General features: G+C 24.0%; 2 protein-coding genes across 4 annotated transcripts; one reads left to right on the top strand and one right to left on the bottom strand.

Moving 5' to 3' along the window:
- The first annotated feature begins 31 nt into the window (after positions 1 to 31).
- LOC122508085 (cytoplasmic protein NCK1) lies at positions 32 to 9,817 on the top strand. Of its 2 annotated transcripts, XM_043621184.1 has the most exons (5): positions 32 to 173; positions 237 to 606; positions 4,244 to 4,467; positions 4,765 to 5,702; positions 8,945 to 9,817. In XM_043621184.1, the coding sequence occupies exons 3-5, from the start codon at positions 4,449 to 4,451 to the stop codon at positions 9,164 to 9,166; spliced, it is 1,179 nt and encodes a 392-aa protein (XP_043477119.1). In that variant the 5' UTR covers positions 32 to 173; positions 237 to 606; positions 4,244 to 4,448; the 3' UTR covers positions 9,167 to 9,817. The 2 variants fall into 2 exon arrangements, with proteins under 2 accessions (XP_043477119.1, XP_043477120.1); XM_043621185.1 differs by lacking the exons at positions 32 to 173; positions 237 to 606 and adding an exon at positions 617 to 750.
- LOC122508084 (arf-GAP domain and FG repeat-containing protein 1) lies at positions 9,749 to 20,373 on the bottom strand. Of its 2 annotated transcripts, none has more exons than XM_043621183.1 (7): positions 19,791 to 20,373; positions 19,227 to 19,393; positions 15,303 to 15,820; positions 14,902 to 15,084; positions 13,345 to 13,539; positions 13,104 to 13,231; positions 9,749 to 10,588 (listed from the first exon to the last, which is right to left on the bottom strand). In XM_043621183.1, exons 1-7 carry the CDS (start codon positions 19,800 to 19,802, stop codon positions 10,535 to 10,537), a joined length of 1,257 nt encoding a protein of 418 aa, XP_043477118.1. In that variant the 5' UTR covers positions 19,803 to 20,373; the 3' UTR covers positions 9,749 to 10,534. The 2 variants fall into 2 exon arrangements, with proteins under 2 accessions (XP_043477118.1, XP_043477117.1); XM_043621182.1 differs by lacking the exon at positions 19,791 to 20,373 and adding an exon at positions 19,487 to 19,643.
- Between the last annotated feature and the right edge of the window lie 618 nt (positions 20,374 to 20,991).

Here is a 20,991-nt window from a genome sequence, read left to right on the forward strand (position 1 = left end):
GTGTCAAAAAAAGTTTCAACAATGAAGTTTAGTTGAATGTGGCGCCATCAGTGACGGAAATCACTCGACGAGGACGTCTTCGTCTTCGCCACGGGGAGCGAAATATCATTTCTCTCCTGAACATATTTAAGGGTGGGTCCAACGCATTTTTAACGGAACTATTCTGCATGCGGGTAAGCAGTCTTGTTAACTAAAAAGATCCATTGAATTCGAAAAGAAATAATAAACAGTGTCAGTGTGTAGCTTTCTCGGCGTGTGAATAGGGCGTACCCTGGACGTTGGAAAAAGAGTAGAAAAATTCAAGAGTGTTTTTTATCATTGTATAAAGAATTGTACATGGGATATTTGGAACTCCAGGATTATCCTCGAGGAAAAAAAAACCGGCTCGTACATGGATGAATAATAATATCCTCAATCGAAATACCTCCCTTTCCCCTGTACCCCGTATCCATTTCGTCCCTCTTTCCCCATAACGGCTCCCCCATAAAGTCCACAGCAGTTCATGGCTGCTGCTGCTGCTGCTTTGTAGAGAGGGGGAAAAACAAGCGGCCCTGTCTGCTTGAAATTGGAGTACTTTATGAAGGAATATGTCAAGTTTAAAAATCGGTAAGTGTCAGATCAGCTGTCATTTGGCCATCATTTAGTTTAGTAGCACTTAGTTTTTTGAGTTCTGTGAATTTTTATGTTGTATTTCCTGCCGGAAGCCCTCTACGATCTGTGTGCATTCTGATGAAATGCGACAGTTTTTCGGTATTTTTTTTACCTATTTCTTTATAAAGTATTTATTCTCTTTAAACTTTAAAACATTTTTTTTGTCAATCAAAATTTTTTTTTTCAATTTTTGGAAATTTTACTCTTAGAATTTAGTTTTTAAAAGTACAAATTTGGTGAAGTGTTTATTTCCTTAAGTGTTTGTTATTATTTAAAATCTATTTTTGGAAATTTTCCTAAAAAAAAAATGAGAATGTAAAAGGAAGAATTTAAATACAAAGTAAAAACGTAGAGTAGCCTATGAATCATCACTCTGATAAACTGGATGGACTTGTGACATTTTTATCTATTTCTATTTTATTCTAATGATACTAAATAACAATTAACAGAGTAAAAATTATTTTTAAACTTTCATGGTCAGAAATAAACAATATACTTATTACAATGTAATATTCGTCGTGTGCACAGAGCGTTGAATTTCTAATGACATCTTTTACGAGATAGTTCCATTGTTTTAGTTTTTTTTTAAAGTATTATATAAACATCACATGCATTTAAAGCTTTTAATATCTAGTTTATTGGGCGAAAATAAACATAGTATAATTGTAAATCGATAAGTATTTTGTGAACTTGTTGAAATCGAAATCGTTGAGAGTTGAATTCCAAATGTCAAGTTTGAGGTTAGAATTATTGATTTTCAGTGCTTATACCAGAAATAACTTTACGAATTTTAATTCACTCTGTTCAAGTTCATGTTAACTTTTTAAATTCTATATGATAAGACAAGAATATTTCGTTTCTTTGAACTAATTATTTACTTTTTTCAATTTAATTATTCACTTTTTTTTCAAATAAAAAGTTGGATGAATTTTTAAATAACATATTGTTTATTTGATTTTAAAACAAAATGAATGACAATGCAGTATAAGAATTGATAAAACTTGTGATAATATTTTTGTAAGCAAACTTAAAAGTGATTCAGATTTTGTTTAATGAATCATAAAAGTCTTTTCAAAAACTTCTGTATTTTATCTGCAGTGAAAGTAAATAAAATATTGGTCTTGTTAATGTTTGAGTTGCACGATAAATTATTTTTTGGATGATACAACACGTATTGTTTCAATTAAGATTTCCGAATTTATTTATTTTTTCAGTTAATCATTTATCAAACTTTTAGTCTTCAGTATGTATGTAATTTATTTTCATTCGTTCTTTTTAACGATTTCCAAATAATTTTTTGACACTTAGAAATATGTATTTATACACAGGGTTGTCATAGGTCAGGAAAATAAGGGGAAAATCAGAGATTTTTTTATTAAAATACTGGAAAAAATTGAATTTTGGAAGACATGATTGCAGAAATTCGATTATTTTCAAAAGTAATAAAATTCTTTGTAGAAATTCAATTATGTTGAAATATTTTTAAATATTCTCTTCAACATTTCAATTATCTTTATACAAAATGAATAGCAAAATTCTTCGATAAAATTAAATTATTTTCAGGAATTTTAATATAATTCATGGCAAAGTTTCAATTATTTTCAAAAATTGTCCTCAATTAAATGATTTTCAATATCTACTATTTTAATACAATTTTTCAAAAGAATTCAATTATTTTAAAACAAATGTTGATAACATTCTAGGCCAACATTTAATTATTTTCATAAATAATAAAAATTTCACAGGAATTCAACTATTTACAAAATTTTTATAAATATCTTCGCAATAATTCAATTATTTTCATAAATAATAAAACTCATCATAGAATTTCAATTATTTTTAATACAATTTTAATCGAATTCTTCGAAAAATGTAATTAAATTAAAAAAATTAATTAAAAATTTAAAAAATTAATTAAATTTTAAGAAGCATTCATTTATTTAATAAATTATTTATTTTTGTATTTTAAATAATTGAATTCATGTGAAAAATTTTATTACTTGTAAAAGTGATTGAATCTTGGGAAGGATTTTATTAAAAATTTTGTAAATAATTTAATTTCGACAAATTTTTGAAATTAATTAAATTTTTAAGAACAATTTTAATAAAAATGTTTTATAATAATGAAATTCTTTCTAGAAATTTAATTTAAAATGTACTTAAAATAATTATTAAATTCTAATAAACAAATTATATCAAAATTCTTTAAAATAATTGAATTCTTACGAAGAATTTATCACATTTAAAAAAAATGAATTCTATCAACAAATTTTGTTCAACTTTTTAAAAATAAATAAATTCCTAAATTCTATTATATAATTAAAATAAAACTAAATAATTGAATTTTTTGGAGAATTTTTATTTAAAGAATAGATATTGCAAAGAATTGAATTTTGACAAATTTTTTAAATTAAATTTCCACCAAGAATTTTATTAAAATTTTTTGAAATTAATTCAGATTTTTATGAAGAATTTCATTAAAATTTTTTTAAAAATAATTAAATTCTTTCTAGAAATTTAATTAAAAATGTACTTAAAATAATTATTTAATTCTAATAAACAAATTATATCAAAATTAATTAAAATAATTGAATTCCCAAGAAGAATTTTATTATTTATAAAAATAATTGAATTTTTGCAACGAATTTTATTACATTTTTTAAATAATTGAATTCTTTTCATATTGAATAATTGAAGTTGTATTTTTACAAATTTTTTTTTTTATTTTTGTGTATTATTTTTATAAATAATAATATTGTCGCAGAAATTCAATTACTTATTTAATTTCAATCGTTTTTAATACAGTTTAAATGAATTCTTCGAAAAATGCAATTTATTCTTGAAATTTTTATTGCAATTCTTCGAAAGAATTCAATTATTCAATAAATTATTTATTTTTCTATTTAAATTATTGAATTCTCGTAGAACTTTCTTATAAGAATTGACTTAATTATTTAATTCTAATAAACAAATTGTATTAAAGTTCATTAAAACAATTGAATTCTTGAGAAGAATTTTATTATTTATAAAAATAATTGAATTCTTTTGAGAAATTTTATTAAAATTGTAGATTTTTAAAATATATATTTGAACTTCAGCGATGAATTTCATTATTCGTGAAATTTGAATGTTTGAAAATTTTAATTCCTGTGGGAAAATATTAATGATTTAATATTTATTTAAATATGAAGTTATTGTTTTTGAATAATTTTACTTTTGAATAAATTTGTAAATAAATTAAATAGAACATTTTTTTGAGTATCTAATAATTTTTAGAGTGAATCAGAATTTTACTTTAGATTCAGGAAAAAAGTCAAAATTTTCTCTAGAAATCAGGAAAAAACAAAATTAATTTTTTTAGTGCCAACCCTGATATTGTAGTTAGTCCGCACTGCATGTTTATTTTTTTTTTTTAAATAAACATAAAAGTTTGTGTCGCAGCAATAAAAGGATTTTTCGTAATTTTGTTAATTACTAAACAAAAAACGGTACAAGACTGAAAATTAAAAAGAAAAATATAAAGAAAATAAAAATTAGAAGAGTTTCACAGTTAAATTCGAATATTATGTAATAATTATTTTCTTCTTCAAAGTGTTGGTAACGCACTTGTTTGCCGATGGATCCTGAATCAAGAAATCAGAAGGTGTAGGAAGATTAAATACAAAAAGCAAAATAATGAATGCCGGGTGCACTCGTGCTGTCGACACAACACAAGCAGATTTACAATTCTTTCAAGTAGTACGTGAGTAGCGGAACTCACACCACTCTCAGTCGTATAAACCTTCCTGTTTTCGCACATGGCAGCCATGAAGCATGGTACGTTTTTATTTTGTTGTTGTTGTTGTTCTGTTGTTGAAACTTGCTTTAAATGTTTGACCTTTTTTTTCTTTTTTTACCAGTAAAATTTCTATTTTAAAAGTTTATTTAGTAAAAGTGTTGAAATTTATTTGTCAATTTGGTAAAAATTTTATTTAAACTTTAGTAAATTTAGTAAAAAAAAGGAAAGAATATTTAAATTTGAGTAAATTTAGTAAAAACGGAAAGAATATTTAAATTTTAGTAAATTTGTTGGAAGAAAAAATATTGGAAAACTTATGAATTGAATAATTGCAGGTAAAACGAGTCAAGACGACGTGTGTTACGTTGTCGCCAAATACGATTACGAAGCTCAGGGTGCACAGGAGTTGGACCTTCGTAAAAATGAGAGATACCTTTTGCTGGACGACTCGAAGCATTGGTGGCGAGTACAGAGTGCAAGAGGTCAAGCGGGCTACGTGCCGAGTAATTACGTGAAAAAGGAGAAACCCTCAATATTCGATAGTATCAAGAAAAAGGTTAAAAAAGGTTCCGGTTCAAAGACATTGCCCTCAAGTAATTCACCGTCCCGTGCTGTTGAATCGCCAATAATGGCAAGGCGATTGCCGGCAGATCCTAGTGAAGCAATTGGCACCGCTGTCGTTAAATACAATTATCAAGCGCAACAAGCCGATGAACTTTCTTTAGTGAAGGGAACGCGAATTTTAATTCTCGAAAAGAGTAACGATGGCTGGTGGCGAGGGCAAAGTGGCAATCAAGCTGGATGGTTCCCATCGAATTACACGCAGGAGGAGGGCGACGCCGACGATACGTTACACACATACGCAATGGCCGAGAATGTTCTCGATATTGTTGTCGCCTTATATTCATTCTCGTCGAATAACGATCAGGAACTCTCATTTGAGAAGGGCGACAGACTTGAGATTTTAGATCGTCCACCTGCCGATCCAGAATGGTATAAGGCGAGAAATGGCCATGGACAAATTGGTCTTGTTCCACGTAATTACCTCCAGGAACTCAGTGAATATCTCACGCAGCCATATCGCGAACGGGGAATGCAGAGCAATGAAATGGGAGTCGGCGACTCTTTGGAAAGAAGGCCTGATCCTGGTGACAGGCCACATCTCGTTGGAAAACCTTGGTACTATGGGAGAATCACTCGTTTGCAATGTGACTCGCTTCTCAATCAACATGGACACGATGGCGATTTTTTGATACGAGACAGCGAAACCAATGTGAGTTATTTACTTTCATTTCAGGCTTCGTACTACTAAAACCTATTTACTATTTTTTTAATTCAAAAAACGAAATTGAATTTGAATTCAAAACGATTTGGTACTCTATTTGGATACTTTTTCTAGATTTTTTACACTAAAAGACACTTTTTTCTATTTTCGAGAATTTACACTACTTTAAATTCGCTAATAATTGAAAAAAAATCCTTCTCAAAAGTTTTAATACAATTAGAAATAATTCAAGAAATTTTAATAAGATTCTTTCAAGCGATTCAATTGTTTTCGAAAACATTTTCCAAATTCAATTTTCAATATCTACTATATTAATAATAAAAACTTTTCCCCAAAAAAATTCAATTATTAAAAAGAAATATTATAAAATTATTTACAAATATTTAATTAATTTCATTAATAATAAAATTTTCCCAGGAATTCAATTATTTAAAACTCAAATTACATAAAGCTATTTGAAAAAAATCAATTTTTTAAAAATATTTTTATAAAATTCTTCGCAAGAATTCAATTATTTTTTGTTTATAATAAAATTTTTCCCAGGAATTCAATTATTTTTTGTAAATAATAAAATTCTTCCCATGAATTCAATTATTTTCGTAAATAATAAAATTCTTTCCATAGGAATTCAATTATTCCAACAAAATTTTAATATAATTTGTTTATTAGAAGTTGATAATTATTTTTAATACATTTTTGAATTAAATTTCTTGAAAGAATTTAATTATTTTTAAAAATTTTTATGAAATTCTTCATAACAATTCAATTATTTTCAAAAAATTGTAATTAAATTCTTCGCAAGAATTCAATTATTCTTTGTTTATAATAAAATTCTTGTCAGGAATTCAATTATTTTTTCTAAATAATAAAATTCTACCCAGGAATTCAATTATTTTCATAAACATTAAAATTGTTCCCATAGGAATTCAATTAATCCAACAAAATTTTAATATAATTTGTTTATTAGAATTTGATAATTATTTTTAATACGTTTTTAATTTTAAATTTTTGAAAGAATTAAATGCTTTCAAAAAATTTTAATGAAATTCTTCGTAACAATTCAATTATTTTCAAATAATTTTAATAAAATTCATGGTAAAAATTTGATTATTTTCAATTTGTCCAAATTGGATTGTTTTCAATATCTACTATTCAGATAGAATTTCCCAGAAGAATTCAATTATTTAAAAAAAATGTTTAATGTAATTCGTCTCAAGAATTCAAAAAATTCCATAAATTTTTGGAAACAATCGATTATTTTCAATAGAATTTGATTCAATTATTTAGTTTTATTTTAATTATTTAATAGAATTTAGAATTCAATTATTTTTAATAAGTTGAACAAAATTTGTGTATAGAATTTACTTATTTTGAAAAATTGTGATAAATTCTTGGCAAGAATTCAATTATTTTTTTCAGGATTTCAATTATTCCAAAAAAATTTCACATAATTTGTTTAGCAGAATCTAATAATAGAATTTAATAATAATAATTTAAGCATTTTCAATATATTTTTGATTAAATTTCTTAAAAGAATTTAATTATTTTCAAATATTTTAATGAAATTCTTGGTAACAGTTCAATTATTTTCAACAATTTTTATTAAAATTCTTTGTAGAAATATAATTAATTTGAAAAATTTGTCGAAAATCAATTATTTCTATAAATAATAAAATTCTTCTCAAGAATACAATTATTCCAAAAGTATTTTAATAAAATTTGTTTATTAGAATTTAATATTTATTTGAAATACATTTTTAATTAAATTTCTTGAAAGAATTTAATTATTTTTGAAAATTTTTATTAAAATTCTTCTTAGAAATTTAATTAATTTCAAAAACTTGTCGTAATTCAATTATTTTCAAAAATTTTAATCAAATTGTTTGCCAGAATTCAATTATTTTTAAAAATTTTAATAAAATTGTTTGCAAGAATTCAATTATTTTTAAAACAATTTTAAAACAATTTTAATCAAATTTTTCGAAAGAATTATGTTATTTTTAAATATTATTATAAAATTCTTCGCAAAAATTCACTTATTTTTAATAGAATTTGAAAAACCTTTCTTGATAAAATAGAATCTAATAATTTTTAAAAAGTTTAACAAAATTTTTTGAAATAATTTACTTAGTTTTAATTATTTAAAAAAAATGTTGATAAAGTTCTTTATAAGAATTCAATTTTAAGAAATATTCAATTATTCAATAAATTATTTATTTTTCTATTTAAATAATTGAATTCTCGTAGAACTTTCTAATAAGAATTGACTTAAAATTGAATTTCAGTAAAAATTATAGATAATAATTTAATATTAGAAGCGTTGAAGTGTGAATTTTTAGAAATAATTAAATTTCAAAAGATTTTTTGTATAATTTCAAAAAAAGACTAATTAATTTATTGAAGAATTTTAAATAAAAATTTTAAACATGATTTTTTTCTTCAAAATGTTAAAAATAATTGTAAAATGTCATTATTTTTTTAATCGAAAATCAAAAATATTGAAAATAATTGAATTTCAAAACATTTGAATGTAAACATTCTGAGAATTAGTTTATTCAAAAATATTTTAATATTATTTTTATAACCTAATTTTCGTTAGGTTTCATTTTTATTTTCACACTTGAAGTTCAATTACTTCCCAAATTGTCAATTAAAATTCTTTAAAAGTTATTTTTCTTTTCAAAAATTGTAATATAATACGTGAAAAAAAATAATTTTTAATAAAATTTTACAAAATTTCAATTATTTAAAATCTTTTTAATTGTATATTTCAAAAATTTAATTAGAAAAATTATCCAAAAAATAACTTTTGAAACATTTTTCTATTAGTTATATATTTTTCATAGTTTAAAAATCGAAATAAGTTGTATTTTATACTAAAAATGTGGTATTTTGTTGCAAAATCTGGAAGAAAAGTCGAAAAAGTCACAATTTTTTAATTTAAGTCGATAAAAGTTGCATTATTCGAAAATAGTCGAAGAAAGTCAAAAAAGACCTCATCCGAGGCCTGTAAATATTTAAAAAAAGTATTCTATTTTTCAAATGTAATTTAATTTAGAAATAATGAAAAAATTGAGTCTTTTCGATAGCTACTTTTTTACTGCTTTTTTTTCATTCATAAAGCTACTTTTTTAAAAGTAAATCATCGAGAATAAAGCCTGTCATTTGATTTGAAATTAAGTTTTCGAAAAAAAAAGTTCTTTTGAATTAAAAAACAATTTTTTTTCCAGATGGGAGACTATTCGGTATCTCTAAAGGCACCGGGACGGAATAAACATTTTAGGGTACATGTCGAGGGCGCTTTGTATTGTATCGGACAGAGGAAATTCCACACGCTGGATCAGCTTGTCGATCACTATCAGCGGGCTCCAATTTACACGAATAAACAAGGCGAAAAATTATATCTGGTGCGGCCTCTGCCAAAGGGCAATCCCAGTAGTAACGGCTGTTAGGTTAATAATCTCATTTAAACTAATAATTTGTCCTCAGCAATGATTCGAGCGCTTTAGGATAATCGTGAAAAGCGATGCCTCTGCCTAGTATAATATCGATATCATCTCGTACATTTATACAATAACGATTAACACATAATTGGTCAAGTCGTAATAATAGTGTGTTTTTTCACGATAATTTTTCTCCTCCCTTTCTCTCTCTCTCTACCAATTTCCCTTCTCTCTCCCCCCCTCCCCAATAATTTATTACTCTAAGTAATAACAAAAATAACTCATCGACGCTTCCGAACAAATTAGCGAAAAATAAAAAAAATTGTCAACTAGGATTTTTTCTTTTTTGTACTTTTTAATCTTTTTTTTTTAAATTTATACTCATAGAACCGCGTCAAACTCCATATTTATATACCAAAATTTTTAACAGCAATGACGCGAGAAAAAAAACACATTTTTACAATTTATTACTCGTAAAATACACAATAATCTAGCCTTCAAGTATAACGAACAAGTAATTATAGTTGTAATATGCAAGTATGATGATCGATCTACCAGTAATAAGTTAAATAAAAAAACAAAGACTAAGTGTTCATTTGTGATTTTGTATTTATTAGAAAGTTTCTAAGCGAATAAAACGTATTTAAGTGTGCACTATTACCATCGTCGTAATTTTATTTCTCGAAAACATTAGTCTGTGTGCTTCCAAAACAATTTTTTTTTTAATTCACTTAAACTAGAACATTCGCAAAAATAGATTTTTTTTTGTTTTATCTAACGCCACTATAAAAATAATACGATTTTTCCTAATCAGATCCCTTATCTAATCACATGCGATCCAATCTAAAACAGATTAATACTTTCTTGTTCGAAATAGTTTTTTTCTTTTCAAATTATTTTCATAAATATCGATTACAATAATTTATACGTATAATTTGATATAAATTACAATTAGTTTGACATCTAATGTCATTGAATATTTAGATGGAATGAAACGACGGAATTCTTTTTTCATTTTCATTTCGATTTGCATTTTTTTAATTTTCATTCACCCATTGAATTTTAAAGCTCTAAAAACAAAAATTACTTATTAAATTGTCGCAAGTGGCTGAAATATTTCATTAATATATTAAACCTGGTAACAGTAATATTTTAATTTGTAAATTATTTTTTCATAAATAAACGCATTACTTATTTTATATTGAATAGAAGAGATTGGTGCTCCTAAGGGTAAACGTTAATGGCACTAATTGCCAATCAAGTCATGTTTCTTTTTTAAAAAAACAATTTTTTTTACTAAGCTAAGCTTAATTAAATTTTCGCAAATTTGTTTTTTTTTGTTCGTAAGTCTGTTTTTTAAGGAGTTTTATAACTTGATCACAAGAATGGATTGTTCGAATTTCTTGTCATGTCGCCAATACCAGATCCCACCTGAAAGAAAATTCATAATTTTAGATAAATGAACTTTTATTTACTTCAACTAGAAAGTATTTTAATTCAATTTCAATTCAAATTCTCACAAAAGAATCTGAATGAAGTGAATGAAATGAATAAAATGAAGAGAAAATTAATTCTGTGGAAAAAAAAACTGAAAATACGAATAAAATATAAAAAAAGGCGATAATTGAAAAGAAGGATTACAAAACATTTTTAAATGTTATCACTTGAGTATTTTTCCAACTCACGATCGATTCGTGACTGGCATTAAAAATTAAAAACGAGTAATGGAAAAACAAAGTATTAATAATTAGCAAATGTTACGCGTGCGGAAAGCTGTATTTAATTTATGCCAAATTTTTTTTTTTTTTTAAACATTAACTACAATTTTTGAATTATGTTAGATTCCAAAATTAAAAAAGATAATAAGATTTCTTATTAACTAATTATTATTTACTACTTTATAACATATTAATAAAATTCTTCGCTGGAATTCAATAATTTTTGAAAGTAAATAAAATTCTTATCAAGAATTCAATTATTTTCAAAAATGATAAAATTCTTCGCTGGAATTCAATTTTTTTTTGTAAATAAAAAATTAGTTAGAGAAATTCAATTATTTTCAATACAATTTCAACAAATTTTCTTGATGAAGTTAATTATTTAAAAAAATTTTAATGAAATTTTCTGAGATAATTCAATTATTTTCTGTACAATTTTAATTCCTAAATTCTTTGAAAGAATTAAATTATTTCCGTACAATTTTAACTCATAAATTCTTCAAAAGAATTGAAAAAAATTTCTCTCGAAACAATTGAATTTGCATTTTTACAGAATTTTATTATTTTCAAAAATTATTTCCATAAAATTTGTTTATTAGAATTCAATTAATTTCAGTGCAATTTTAATTGAATTTCTTGAAAGAATTGAATTATTTGCTCCAATAAAATTTTTAATAAAATTCTTCGAAACAATTCAATTCTTTTCAAAAATTTTAATAAAATAAAATTATTTCTGATTGGAATTTATAAAAGTTAATAAAATTAGGATAACATTTTTTAAACAAAAATTTAAAAATTTAAAAAATTCACTTACTAACGAGAAATTATGGAAAATAATATAATTTCTAAATTTTTCTTGAGATAATATTTCTAAAAAACTTATTATTTGAATAAATTTGAATTAGTATTAGATAAATCTGAATTAGTAAAAATTTTAACTCAGAATAATTTTTAATTAAAAACAATTTTGTTTAATTAATTTTTGTTAGTTTTTAATATTTAAAGCACGAAATCAGAATTTTATGAATTTAAAAATTCGAAACTTTATTTAAAAAGAAAAATTGAGAAAAAAAATTAGGAAACCAAAAAGTAAACAAATAAATAAACAAAAATAATTGATTTTAAACTGCGAAAAAAATATCGGAATACAACGATTATTAATATAAATTGAAGAATATTGAAATATTTTAAGGAAAACATAAATAATTTATATAATTTTAATTCTGAAAAGGTCCTCTAATAATTTGCTTCGAACAATTGCTATTTAAAAACAAAAAAAACTCTTATATAAGGTACTTTCTGCTTTTATTCTATATATTTGCGAGTCTATTTAAAGCTCCTACATTGCACTGTCGGCTCAAATGACGTTTCTGACACGCGTATTGCGAAAAGACTTATGACGTTAAAAGACAAAGAAGAAAGAAAAAAAAAGAGAGAAAGAAAATTTGCTGATAAAAAAATTATAAACATCTTTATTACTTAAGCGCCAAGATACTAATAACCGAATTGAGCAAATTGATCGTATCTCAATTAAATACCACGCAAGGGGCTTTCCAGTATTATCAAAATGACCTTTTTAAATAAACAATAATTGCAATAGAAACTAAAATTTCTTTATTCTGCATATACGAACTTTAAAATTAATTAAAAGAAGCTAAAATTCAGTTTTTTCGAATGATGCAAAAATTGTACAATAAAAGTAAATTCGATAGGGAAATAAATAAATTTCCTTCAAGTGAATTCTTAGAACTTTAGGATCATGAGAACTTAAATAATAAATAAATACGAAAAACTTTAAATAAACAAATTCCGTTCTTTTCATTTTTTTTAATTCTTTCTTTCGTTTCTTAACAAATTGAGAACTTTAGAATTAGAATCATGAAATTTTAATAAATTAGTGAGAAAAAAGTAGATTTTTTAATTATAGAAAATTTTGATTCAATTTCGAAATAAGTGTTAAAAGCATTCTTTTTTTCCGTTTGTCAATTGCCATTTGTCAAAGAATGATCTAAATGTTTGTTTTCAATTGATACGATAATAAAAATACTAATGGACTCTGAATGAGCGCATTGTAAAATTAATTATATTCAAGTCATGAGTAAAACAGCTTTAAATAGTCACTGTTTACGTTATAGTGCTACAACTTTTTTTTCAATATAATTTTAAAAATCATCTTAATTATAATTAATGTAAAATTGTTGCAAAAAAAAAAAAAAATGTTAACTTACGACAAATGGATTTGCGTGATAAGCGGCAACTGACGGTTGCCACGTTTTGTTCGGGAATGACGTCATTAGTTGACTAGATGGAATAACATCCTCATTATTTCGCGATTCCTTCGATGCCCAAAGTGTGTCTATAATCATTAAATTTTATTAATTAATAAAATATTAATTTTATTACTAATTCGTTTATTATTTGAAAGAATAAAAAGAAAGTATTTTAAATATTAAATTTCAAATACATTACCAAACGCACTGCCGTTATTGACTGAAAATTGAATTTGTCTAAACGGATTTGCCGAATTATTAAGAGTGTTATCAGAAATTTGCACATTATTATTGATTAAATTATTGGACGGTCGCCATAGATCATTAGCCGTAAACGGATTGGAAATAACTTGAGATCCTTGATTATTATATCCACCCCAAATGGAATTTGATACTGGAAATAATATAATTATTAATTATAATGGAAAATTATTATTAATTATTTATTATTATTGCTCGCAAATGTTACGCGCTATTATTCAATTTATTATTATTATGCAAATTACAAAAATTTTTAAATAATTTCGTAATCAAAATTTCAGAAATTTTAATATAATTCTTCAGAAAAATTCAATTATTTTTTTAAATAGTAAAATCTTTGCAAACATTCAATTTTTTCCTTCTCGTTTCCTTCTGGGTATTAAACATTATTTTCAGTAAAATTCCTCAATTTTCAAAACGTTTAATAAATTTCTTGAAAAATATTTAAAATTAAAAAATATTTTAAAAATTCAATTATTTCTAAAATTGTCTATAAAATTTATTTCAAAAATTCAATTATTTCTAAAATTGTAAAATTTATTTCAAAAATTCAATTATTTTTATAAATTCTTTATGGGAATTAAATTTCTTTTCATAGAATTTTAAATCTTCGGAAAAATTCAATTATTTTGATAAATTCTTTATGGGAATTCAATTATTTTCAATACAATTTTTATAAAATTCCACGAAATATTTCAAATAAATTTGTTCCAATTTTTAATAACATTTTTCAAAAGAATTCAATCATTTTCTAAACAATTATTAACAAAATCGATTATATTCAATAAATTAAAGAAATTTTTTGAAATAATTCAATTATTGTTAAATCCTTTAATAATATTTATTCTCCGAAAGAATTTAATTATTTTTGTATTTTAATAAAATTTCTTGAATAAAAAATTTAATAATGAAAATAATTAATAAATAAAATTTTTTGATATTTTAGAAAATTGTAATAAAATTCTAAAAGGAATTTAATTATTTTCTAAAAATTTTAATAAACTTCAATATCTAGTTAAATGTTTAACTTCAATTGTTAAGAAACAGGATTATTTCGGAGGAATTCAATTATTTTTAAATTTAATTTTAGTAAAATTTCTCGAAAGAATACTATTTTCAAAAATTCTGATAAAATTCTTCGCAAGAATTCAATTATTTTTATAAATAATAAAATTCTTCAAAGGAATTCAATTATTTTTAATGCAATTTTAATAAAATTTCTTGAAAGAATAGAATTATTTTTAAAAATATTAAATAAAATTTAATTATTTTCAACAGTTTTGATAAAATTTTTAAGAAAAATTAATCTTTTTTTCAACGTTTTAATAAAAGTTTTGGATTGAATCCAATTATTTTAAAACATTGAATTATTTAATTGAATTTTCATTGAAACATTCATGACATTAATTTTAAAATTGAAAATATTTAAAAAGAAATAGTTTATTTGGAAAATAATTAAAAATTGAAAATTTATTTTGTGCGTAACTAAACTCACAATTGGAGTTATTCGTATTCCAAGTAGTAGATCCAACAGGAGGATTTTCTTCCTTTATTTGCGCTTGCTTCATTAAGCAATCCAAATCCTTTAGTGCAGCGTAACGATCCTCCGATGGTGGGGAACTAATTCCATTAAAATTCGGCGATAAACAACCAGCCGATTGATTCATACTTCCAGTGCCTGGAAATAATAGTTTCTTTTTTAGAATTTCTTAATTTACCCCAATTCTGAAATTTTTCAATAAAATATATTTTATAAAATACTTTTTTCAATAAAATATATTTTCTTTCAATACTTTCTTCAATAAAATATATTTTATAAAATACTTTTTTCAATTATATTTTTTAAAAATACGTTCTTAATTCTTTCTTTTTTTGAAAAAAAACTAGAAAATCTACCTTTAGGTGAATTGAAAATAGGATTATTGTCAAAATTCGCAAACGACGGCTGAGAAATAATAGGCTGATTGTAGTTGGTTGGCGTTGCTGGAAGATAGGGATCAGGAACTTTACTAAAATCTGCGACAAAATCCATGGATCCAAAGGAATTTGATTTTGATGTTTCATTATTAATTAATGTTGAATTTGGCGTGGACGTTGCTTGTGGCGATTCAGAATTTGAAATTCTCGTAAGGCTCGAATTATTCGACTCTTTGGATTGTGTTTTTGTTGTTGTCTTTTTTGAAACTTCGGACGGAGTTATGTAATATCTCTTCATTTCATACCTTTCAATCATCATTTCCTTCATTTTTTGCTCATCCTTCGAATCGGCGTACGTAAAATCATTGTGTGGTTGCAAAGCGAGCCATGTACTTCGACAATATTCATTTCCACGTTCCTTGAGAAAATTAATATCGTCCAGATTGAATGTTGCCATTGAAATTGATTTAACTCGATGTGGTGGCGTCAAGCCTCGTCTGAAAAAAAAGAAAAAATGCGTTTATATTTAATTGTCGAATTAAAATATTTTATTCGACAAATATTTATAGAATTTAAATATTTTATTCGATAAATATTTATAGAATTTAAATATTTTATTCGATAAATATTTATAGAATTCAAATATTTTATTCTCATATTCTAACAATATTTTATTTTACACTGAGTAAATAAAATAGTGGACAAAAATATTTTATGGACAAAAAAAGAAGTAATTGTTCACTATTGTTGCCATTTAACAACAAATTTTTGGAATTCTCTCAAATTATAAATTTAATTACACTGTTTCTATTTTATGAATAGACAAAGGAAACATGAAGAATAAAATTGATTTTTCTAGTCAAAGAGAAAAAAAGAAATACATACGACAGATAATCAACTAATTAACTCTTGTAAAAACAAGTTCTTTTTGTTTCTATTTAACATCACGTATCTTTTCATGTCACTGTGTCACTAAGGATAAAATTATCGTTCAAGTGCTTCCTTTCAGTTTCGAGAGACTTTCTAATTATCGATGCTTATCGATCTACTTTATTCGAATTTTTTACTATTTTGAATTTCAAGTTCAAGAATTATTATTACGAAAAGAAAATATTAGAAAATTGATTAAAAGTAAAGAGTCAAAATTACAAATAACGGCAATTATTTTTCTCCAACTAACGGTAGTTTTACTTTCAAACAACAAGTTTTCATTAAGGATATTTTCAAACAAACAAAAAATTGAAAGAGAAAAGAAATTAATAGAAAAAGGAAATTTCATCAGGATTGCCACAAAAATTTTATTTTATTTTTCCCCGACTTTTATTTTCCACGCTATATACCTGATGCTTTTAATATTCAAATTATAATTTAAACTTTTTAAGTGAAATTCATTTTTTAATCAATTTTTATTAGAAAATTTATCGAGAATTGAATTATTTAAATACAAAAATGAATAATTTATTAAATAATTGAATATTTCTTAAAATTGAATTTTTATGAAGAATATTATCAAAATTTTTAAAAAATAATTAAATTCTTTCGGCGAATTTGAACAAAAATTTTAAGAATAAATGCAATTTTTTATTATTTTATTTAAAATTGTATAAATAATAAAACGAAATTCTACGATAAGTTTTATTTATGAAAATATTTGAATTCTTGCAACGAATTTCATTAAACATTTTTTTAAAGAATCTATTTCCTGTGAAGAATTTTTTTTGTGAAAATAATTGAATTCCGGAGAAAAATATTATTATTTATGAAAATATTCAATTTCTTGTAAAGAATTTTATTCAAATTTTTTTTGAATAATTGAATTTCTCAGAATTTTTAAAAACTTTTTGAAAATAATTAAATTCCATCGAGAAATTTCATTAAAAAATTGAAAATATTTGAAATCTGAGGAAGAATAAAAGAAATTTTTTTTTAAATAATTGAATTCCTGTGAAAATGTTTATCTGTGAAAAGAATTTTATTAAAATTTCTTAAATAATTGAATTGTTTCGAAGAATTTTATTTTTTACGAAAATAATTGAATTGTTTCGAAGATTTTTAGAAATTTATAAAGCATTTCATCAAATTTTTTTAAATAATTGAATTCTCGAGAAAAATTTTATTAGGATTAATGAAAATAATTGATTTCTTGCTAAGAATTTTATTTCAATTTTTTAAAATAATTATATTGTATAGGAAAATTTTATTAAAATTGCAATTTTATTAAATAAATCTTGTTAAGAATTTTGTCAAAATTTTTTTAAATAATAGAATTTTTAAAATTAATTTAAAAAATTTTTTAATTTAAATTAAATTTAATTTTTTCGAATTATAATTGAATTTCTCAGAACTATTTTTTTTTACAATTCTCTGAATATGTTTAAATTCTTTCAAAAAACTTCATTAAAACATTAAAAATAATTGAATTGGTGTGAAGAAATTTATAAAAAAATTAGTAAGTACTTGAATTCCTGTGAAGTTTTTATTAAAATTTTGTTTAAATAATTGAATTCTTTTGGAAAATTTTATTAAAATAGTAGATATTAAAAATAATTGAAATGAGGAAAATTTTTGAAAATAATTGAAATTTTGACGAGAATTTTTAAAAATTTTTTGAAAATAATTGAATTTTTGTAAGCAGTAGTTGTTCTTAAAATTTCAATATTTAAATTGATAAAAAATTGATATTTCTTCAGAATTCAGAATTTTTTTTATAAAATCTGAAAACTTAATTTTTTCCAGTACTTTTAATAAAAGTTCCTGACTTTTCCCTGATCAATTTTAATTTTCCTGAATTCCCTGACTTCTCTGACCTGTGTTCATAAAAATTAGTTCAAAAAGTAGTTTCAAAATATTTTATCACACATTCCTCGAAAGTTTACATTCTATATCTTTGGGATTTTGCTGATTCCACAGAATTTTAGTTTTGAAATGTAATATTAAGTCTAGACAGTGTCTGTTTGTTTTAGAAATTCATTTTCTAATGCTAGGCATTTATAAACACGAGGTCGAGAGTGAAAGGTTGCATTTGTGTAATATATTTATAAAAACTAATGCTTCTTCGTTTAACATATATCTACAAATAATATGCAAACTTGTTTAGATACAAAAATTAAAAATTCCAGGTGCTAAATCATTTTAGTATTGGTCTTTTGTTTTTAAATAATGGAAAATTTATTTTCTTCTATAAAAATCTCTCCTACTTGTCACACTTATGACTCATAGTTTTAAAAAAATTGATAGGAAAAAAATTATTCCCCTTTTGTATTTAACTATTTGTTATTCTTTTTTCTTTGAAAATTATTTGTAATAAAAATAAAAAAAAAAGTATAGTTGAGAAGAAAAATTAAATTTCTGATCAAGGTTATGGAAATACTGTTTGCAATTTAAATGAAAATTACACAACTCAGTGAGAATGCATTAAGAAAAATTATTGTTTATTCAAGTAAAAATTAAACAACTTGCAAAACTTTGCGTTTACGCAATTAATCTTTTTTTTCTAAACGTATACGTTATGAAACTGGACCAAAAAAAATTGTTTCGAAAAAAGAAAATTAAAAAAAAAAATTATTTATCTAAATATTGTACTTTGTGAGTCAAATCTCTTTCTTTTTTCTGAGAAATTCCATCAACTGTTATACTCTGATTCATACTCTCAAAAACACAAAGCCACCTGTCAGTGGAAATTCTTTAAAGAAACTTCTAGTTTAAAATACCAATGAAACCAAAAAAGAATAAAACATTTTCAATTAAAGGTTTACATTTATATAGTTAAAAAATTGATTTAAAAATTATTTCGTTTTTTTCTCTTTCTCTTTATCAAAAAAGGAAACAACTTTGAGATAAAGTCAGAATTAACGGATGTCTTTTGTGTGTTACCAGGAAGTGGAGAAAAATGAATGAACTTACAATAATCCTGAGCAGGACATGCAAACGTACGATCCTATTGTCATGTTCACATAAGTTGGACCTCGTTGCCGGCAATCGAAGCATTCTTTGTTTCCCGGTTGCGAGACCAGCTCGCGTAACGTCTTCAGGTTTTTCTCATCTTGCTTTCTCTTCGCGGACGCCATGATCTAAATGTTTATTAACAATTATAGAATTAAAAAAGGCTTCTTCTTATGCGTCAACACAAACTAAAGTAACAGTGATTAAACATTAAACTAAACTCGATAAATAAACTGCTTTGTAAAACACATTCACTTATCGTCTGATATCAGTCCACCTCTGAGCGACATGCTCCGATTTTTTTTCACTCCTATTTTGACGTCGTAAATCATTTGGGAGTCATCGGAGTCATCATCATCTGGGAAGTCAAGTTTTAAGTCGCGTTTCCATTAAAGAGACTTCGTCTCTAATTTACAAAATGACCGGGAATATTTAAACTGATAAATCTGTTTTACAAGAACAGTTTTTTTTATCTTTCATTACTTTTCTTATTTTGGTACAATTAAAATGATTCTTGAAACTTACCATATTCTGCATTTTTTTCTATAGCAAATTTTTAATAAAAACTTTTCAATTTTATTCTTCTTTAAACATTAATTTTGTCGTGTTCTTCCTTGTTTAATTAAGATTTCATATCCAGAACGTAGAATATATAAATCAAAGATTCTAAAATACTTATTCAAATGTTTTTTTATTTTCTGCGCCCATAAAAAATGACGAAATTGTCAACACAAAAATAGTAAACATAACCTCAAAATTCAATTTCTCATTTTGTTTGATAACTCAGAGAACTTGTAATTTCTATAATAATTATGTAAATAAACTATCGCATCTCTGAGCTCTTTAAATCAATAACTTCTCTTTTTCAATTAAAGAAACACTGACAAAATTTTGTTTCTATTTATTCCTATGACATGTGTATAGTGTTAATAATAAAATCTTGCACTTAATAAAATGTAAACATAATAAAACTTTTGATAAATATAGCTTAATTGTAACCAAATAAACGATTTGCAATCACAGTACAATTTTAAAATCAATTAAAAACTTGGAATTAATTAATGACAAAACACGTTAGATCCAGCTTATCTACTTTGCATGCTTTGCATAGACTGACAGGTCAGACAAGATTTTGCTAATTAATACAATAATAATATAAAATATAATACTAATATTTTTTAATAATTAACTAAATTATACCTTTTTAAATGATCTACAATCATATTACAACAATAAAAACAATAATTAATTATGTTAATTAATTAATTTAAGTGAAAAATCGTTAGTTTCGAGTTTGTCCGCAAGATATAGGTAGATGTCGCCCCAAAAAACGGCCTTTTTTGGTAGTTTTTGAGTTTTCCATTTAATTCGTCTTCGTCCAAACTAGCGTCCTCATTGGTTAGATTCAAATTTGCGCGCGAACTGAGCCGGCCAATGAGAGTATTGTAAAACCTAAAGGCGCATTTACACATGGTACGCAGTAATTGGTCTGCTATTCCCGCGCTAATTTGAATCTAGCCAATGACAGCTCCAGTTGCGACAAAGGCGAATTCAATGGAAAACTTGAAAACTACCAAAAAAGACCGTTTTTGGGGCGACATCTACCTATATCTTGCGGACAAACCCGGAACTAACGATTTTTCACTTAAATTAATTAATTAACGCAATTAATAATTGTTTTTATTGTTGTAATATGATTGTAAATCATTTACAAGTATATAAATGA

The sequence above is a fragment of the Leptopilina heterotoma genome, unplaced genomic scaffold (genome assembly GCF_015476425.1).
Source record: "Leptopilina heterotoma isolate Lh14 unplaced genomic scaffold, ASM1547642v1 Lhet_52, whole genome shotgun sequence".
In the NCBI taxonomy this organism is placed as follows: domain Eukaryota; kingdom Metazoa; phylum Arthropoda; class Insecta; order Hymenoptera; family Figitidae; genus Leptopilina; species Leptopilina heterotoma.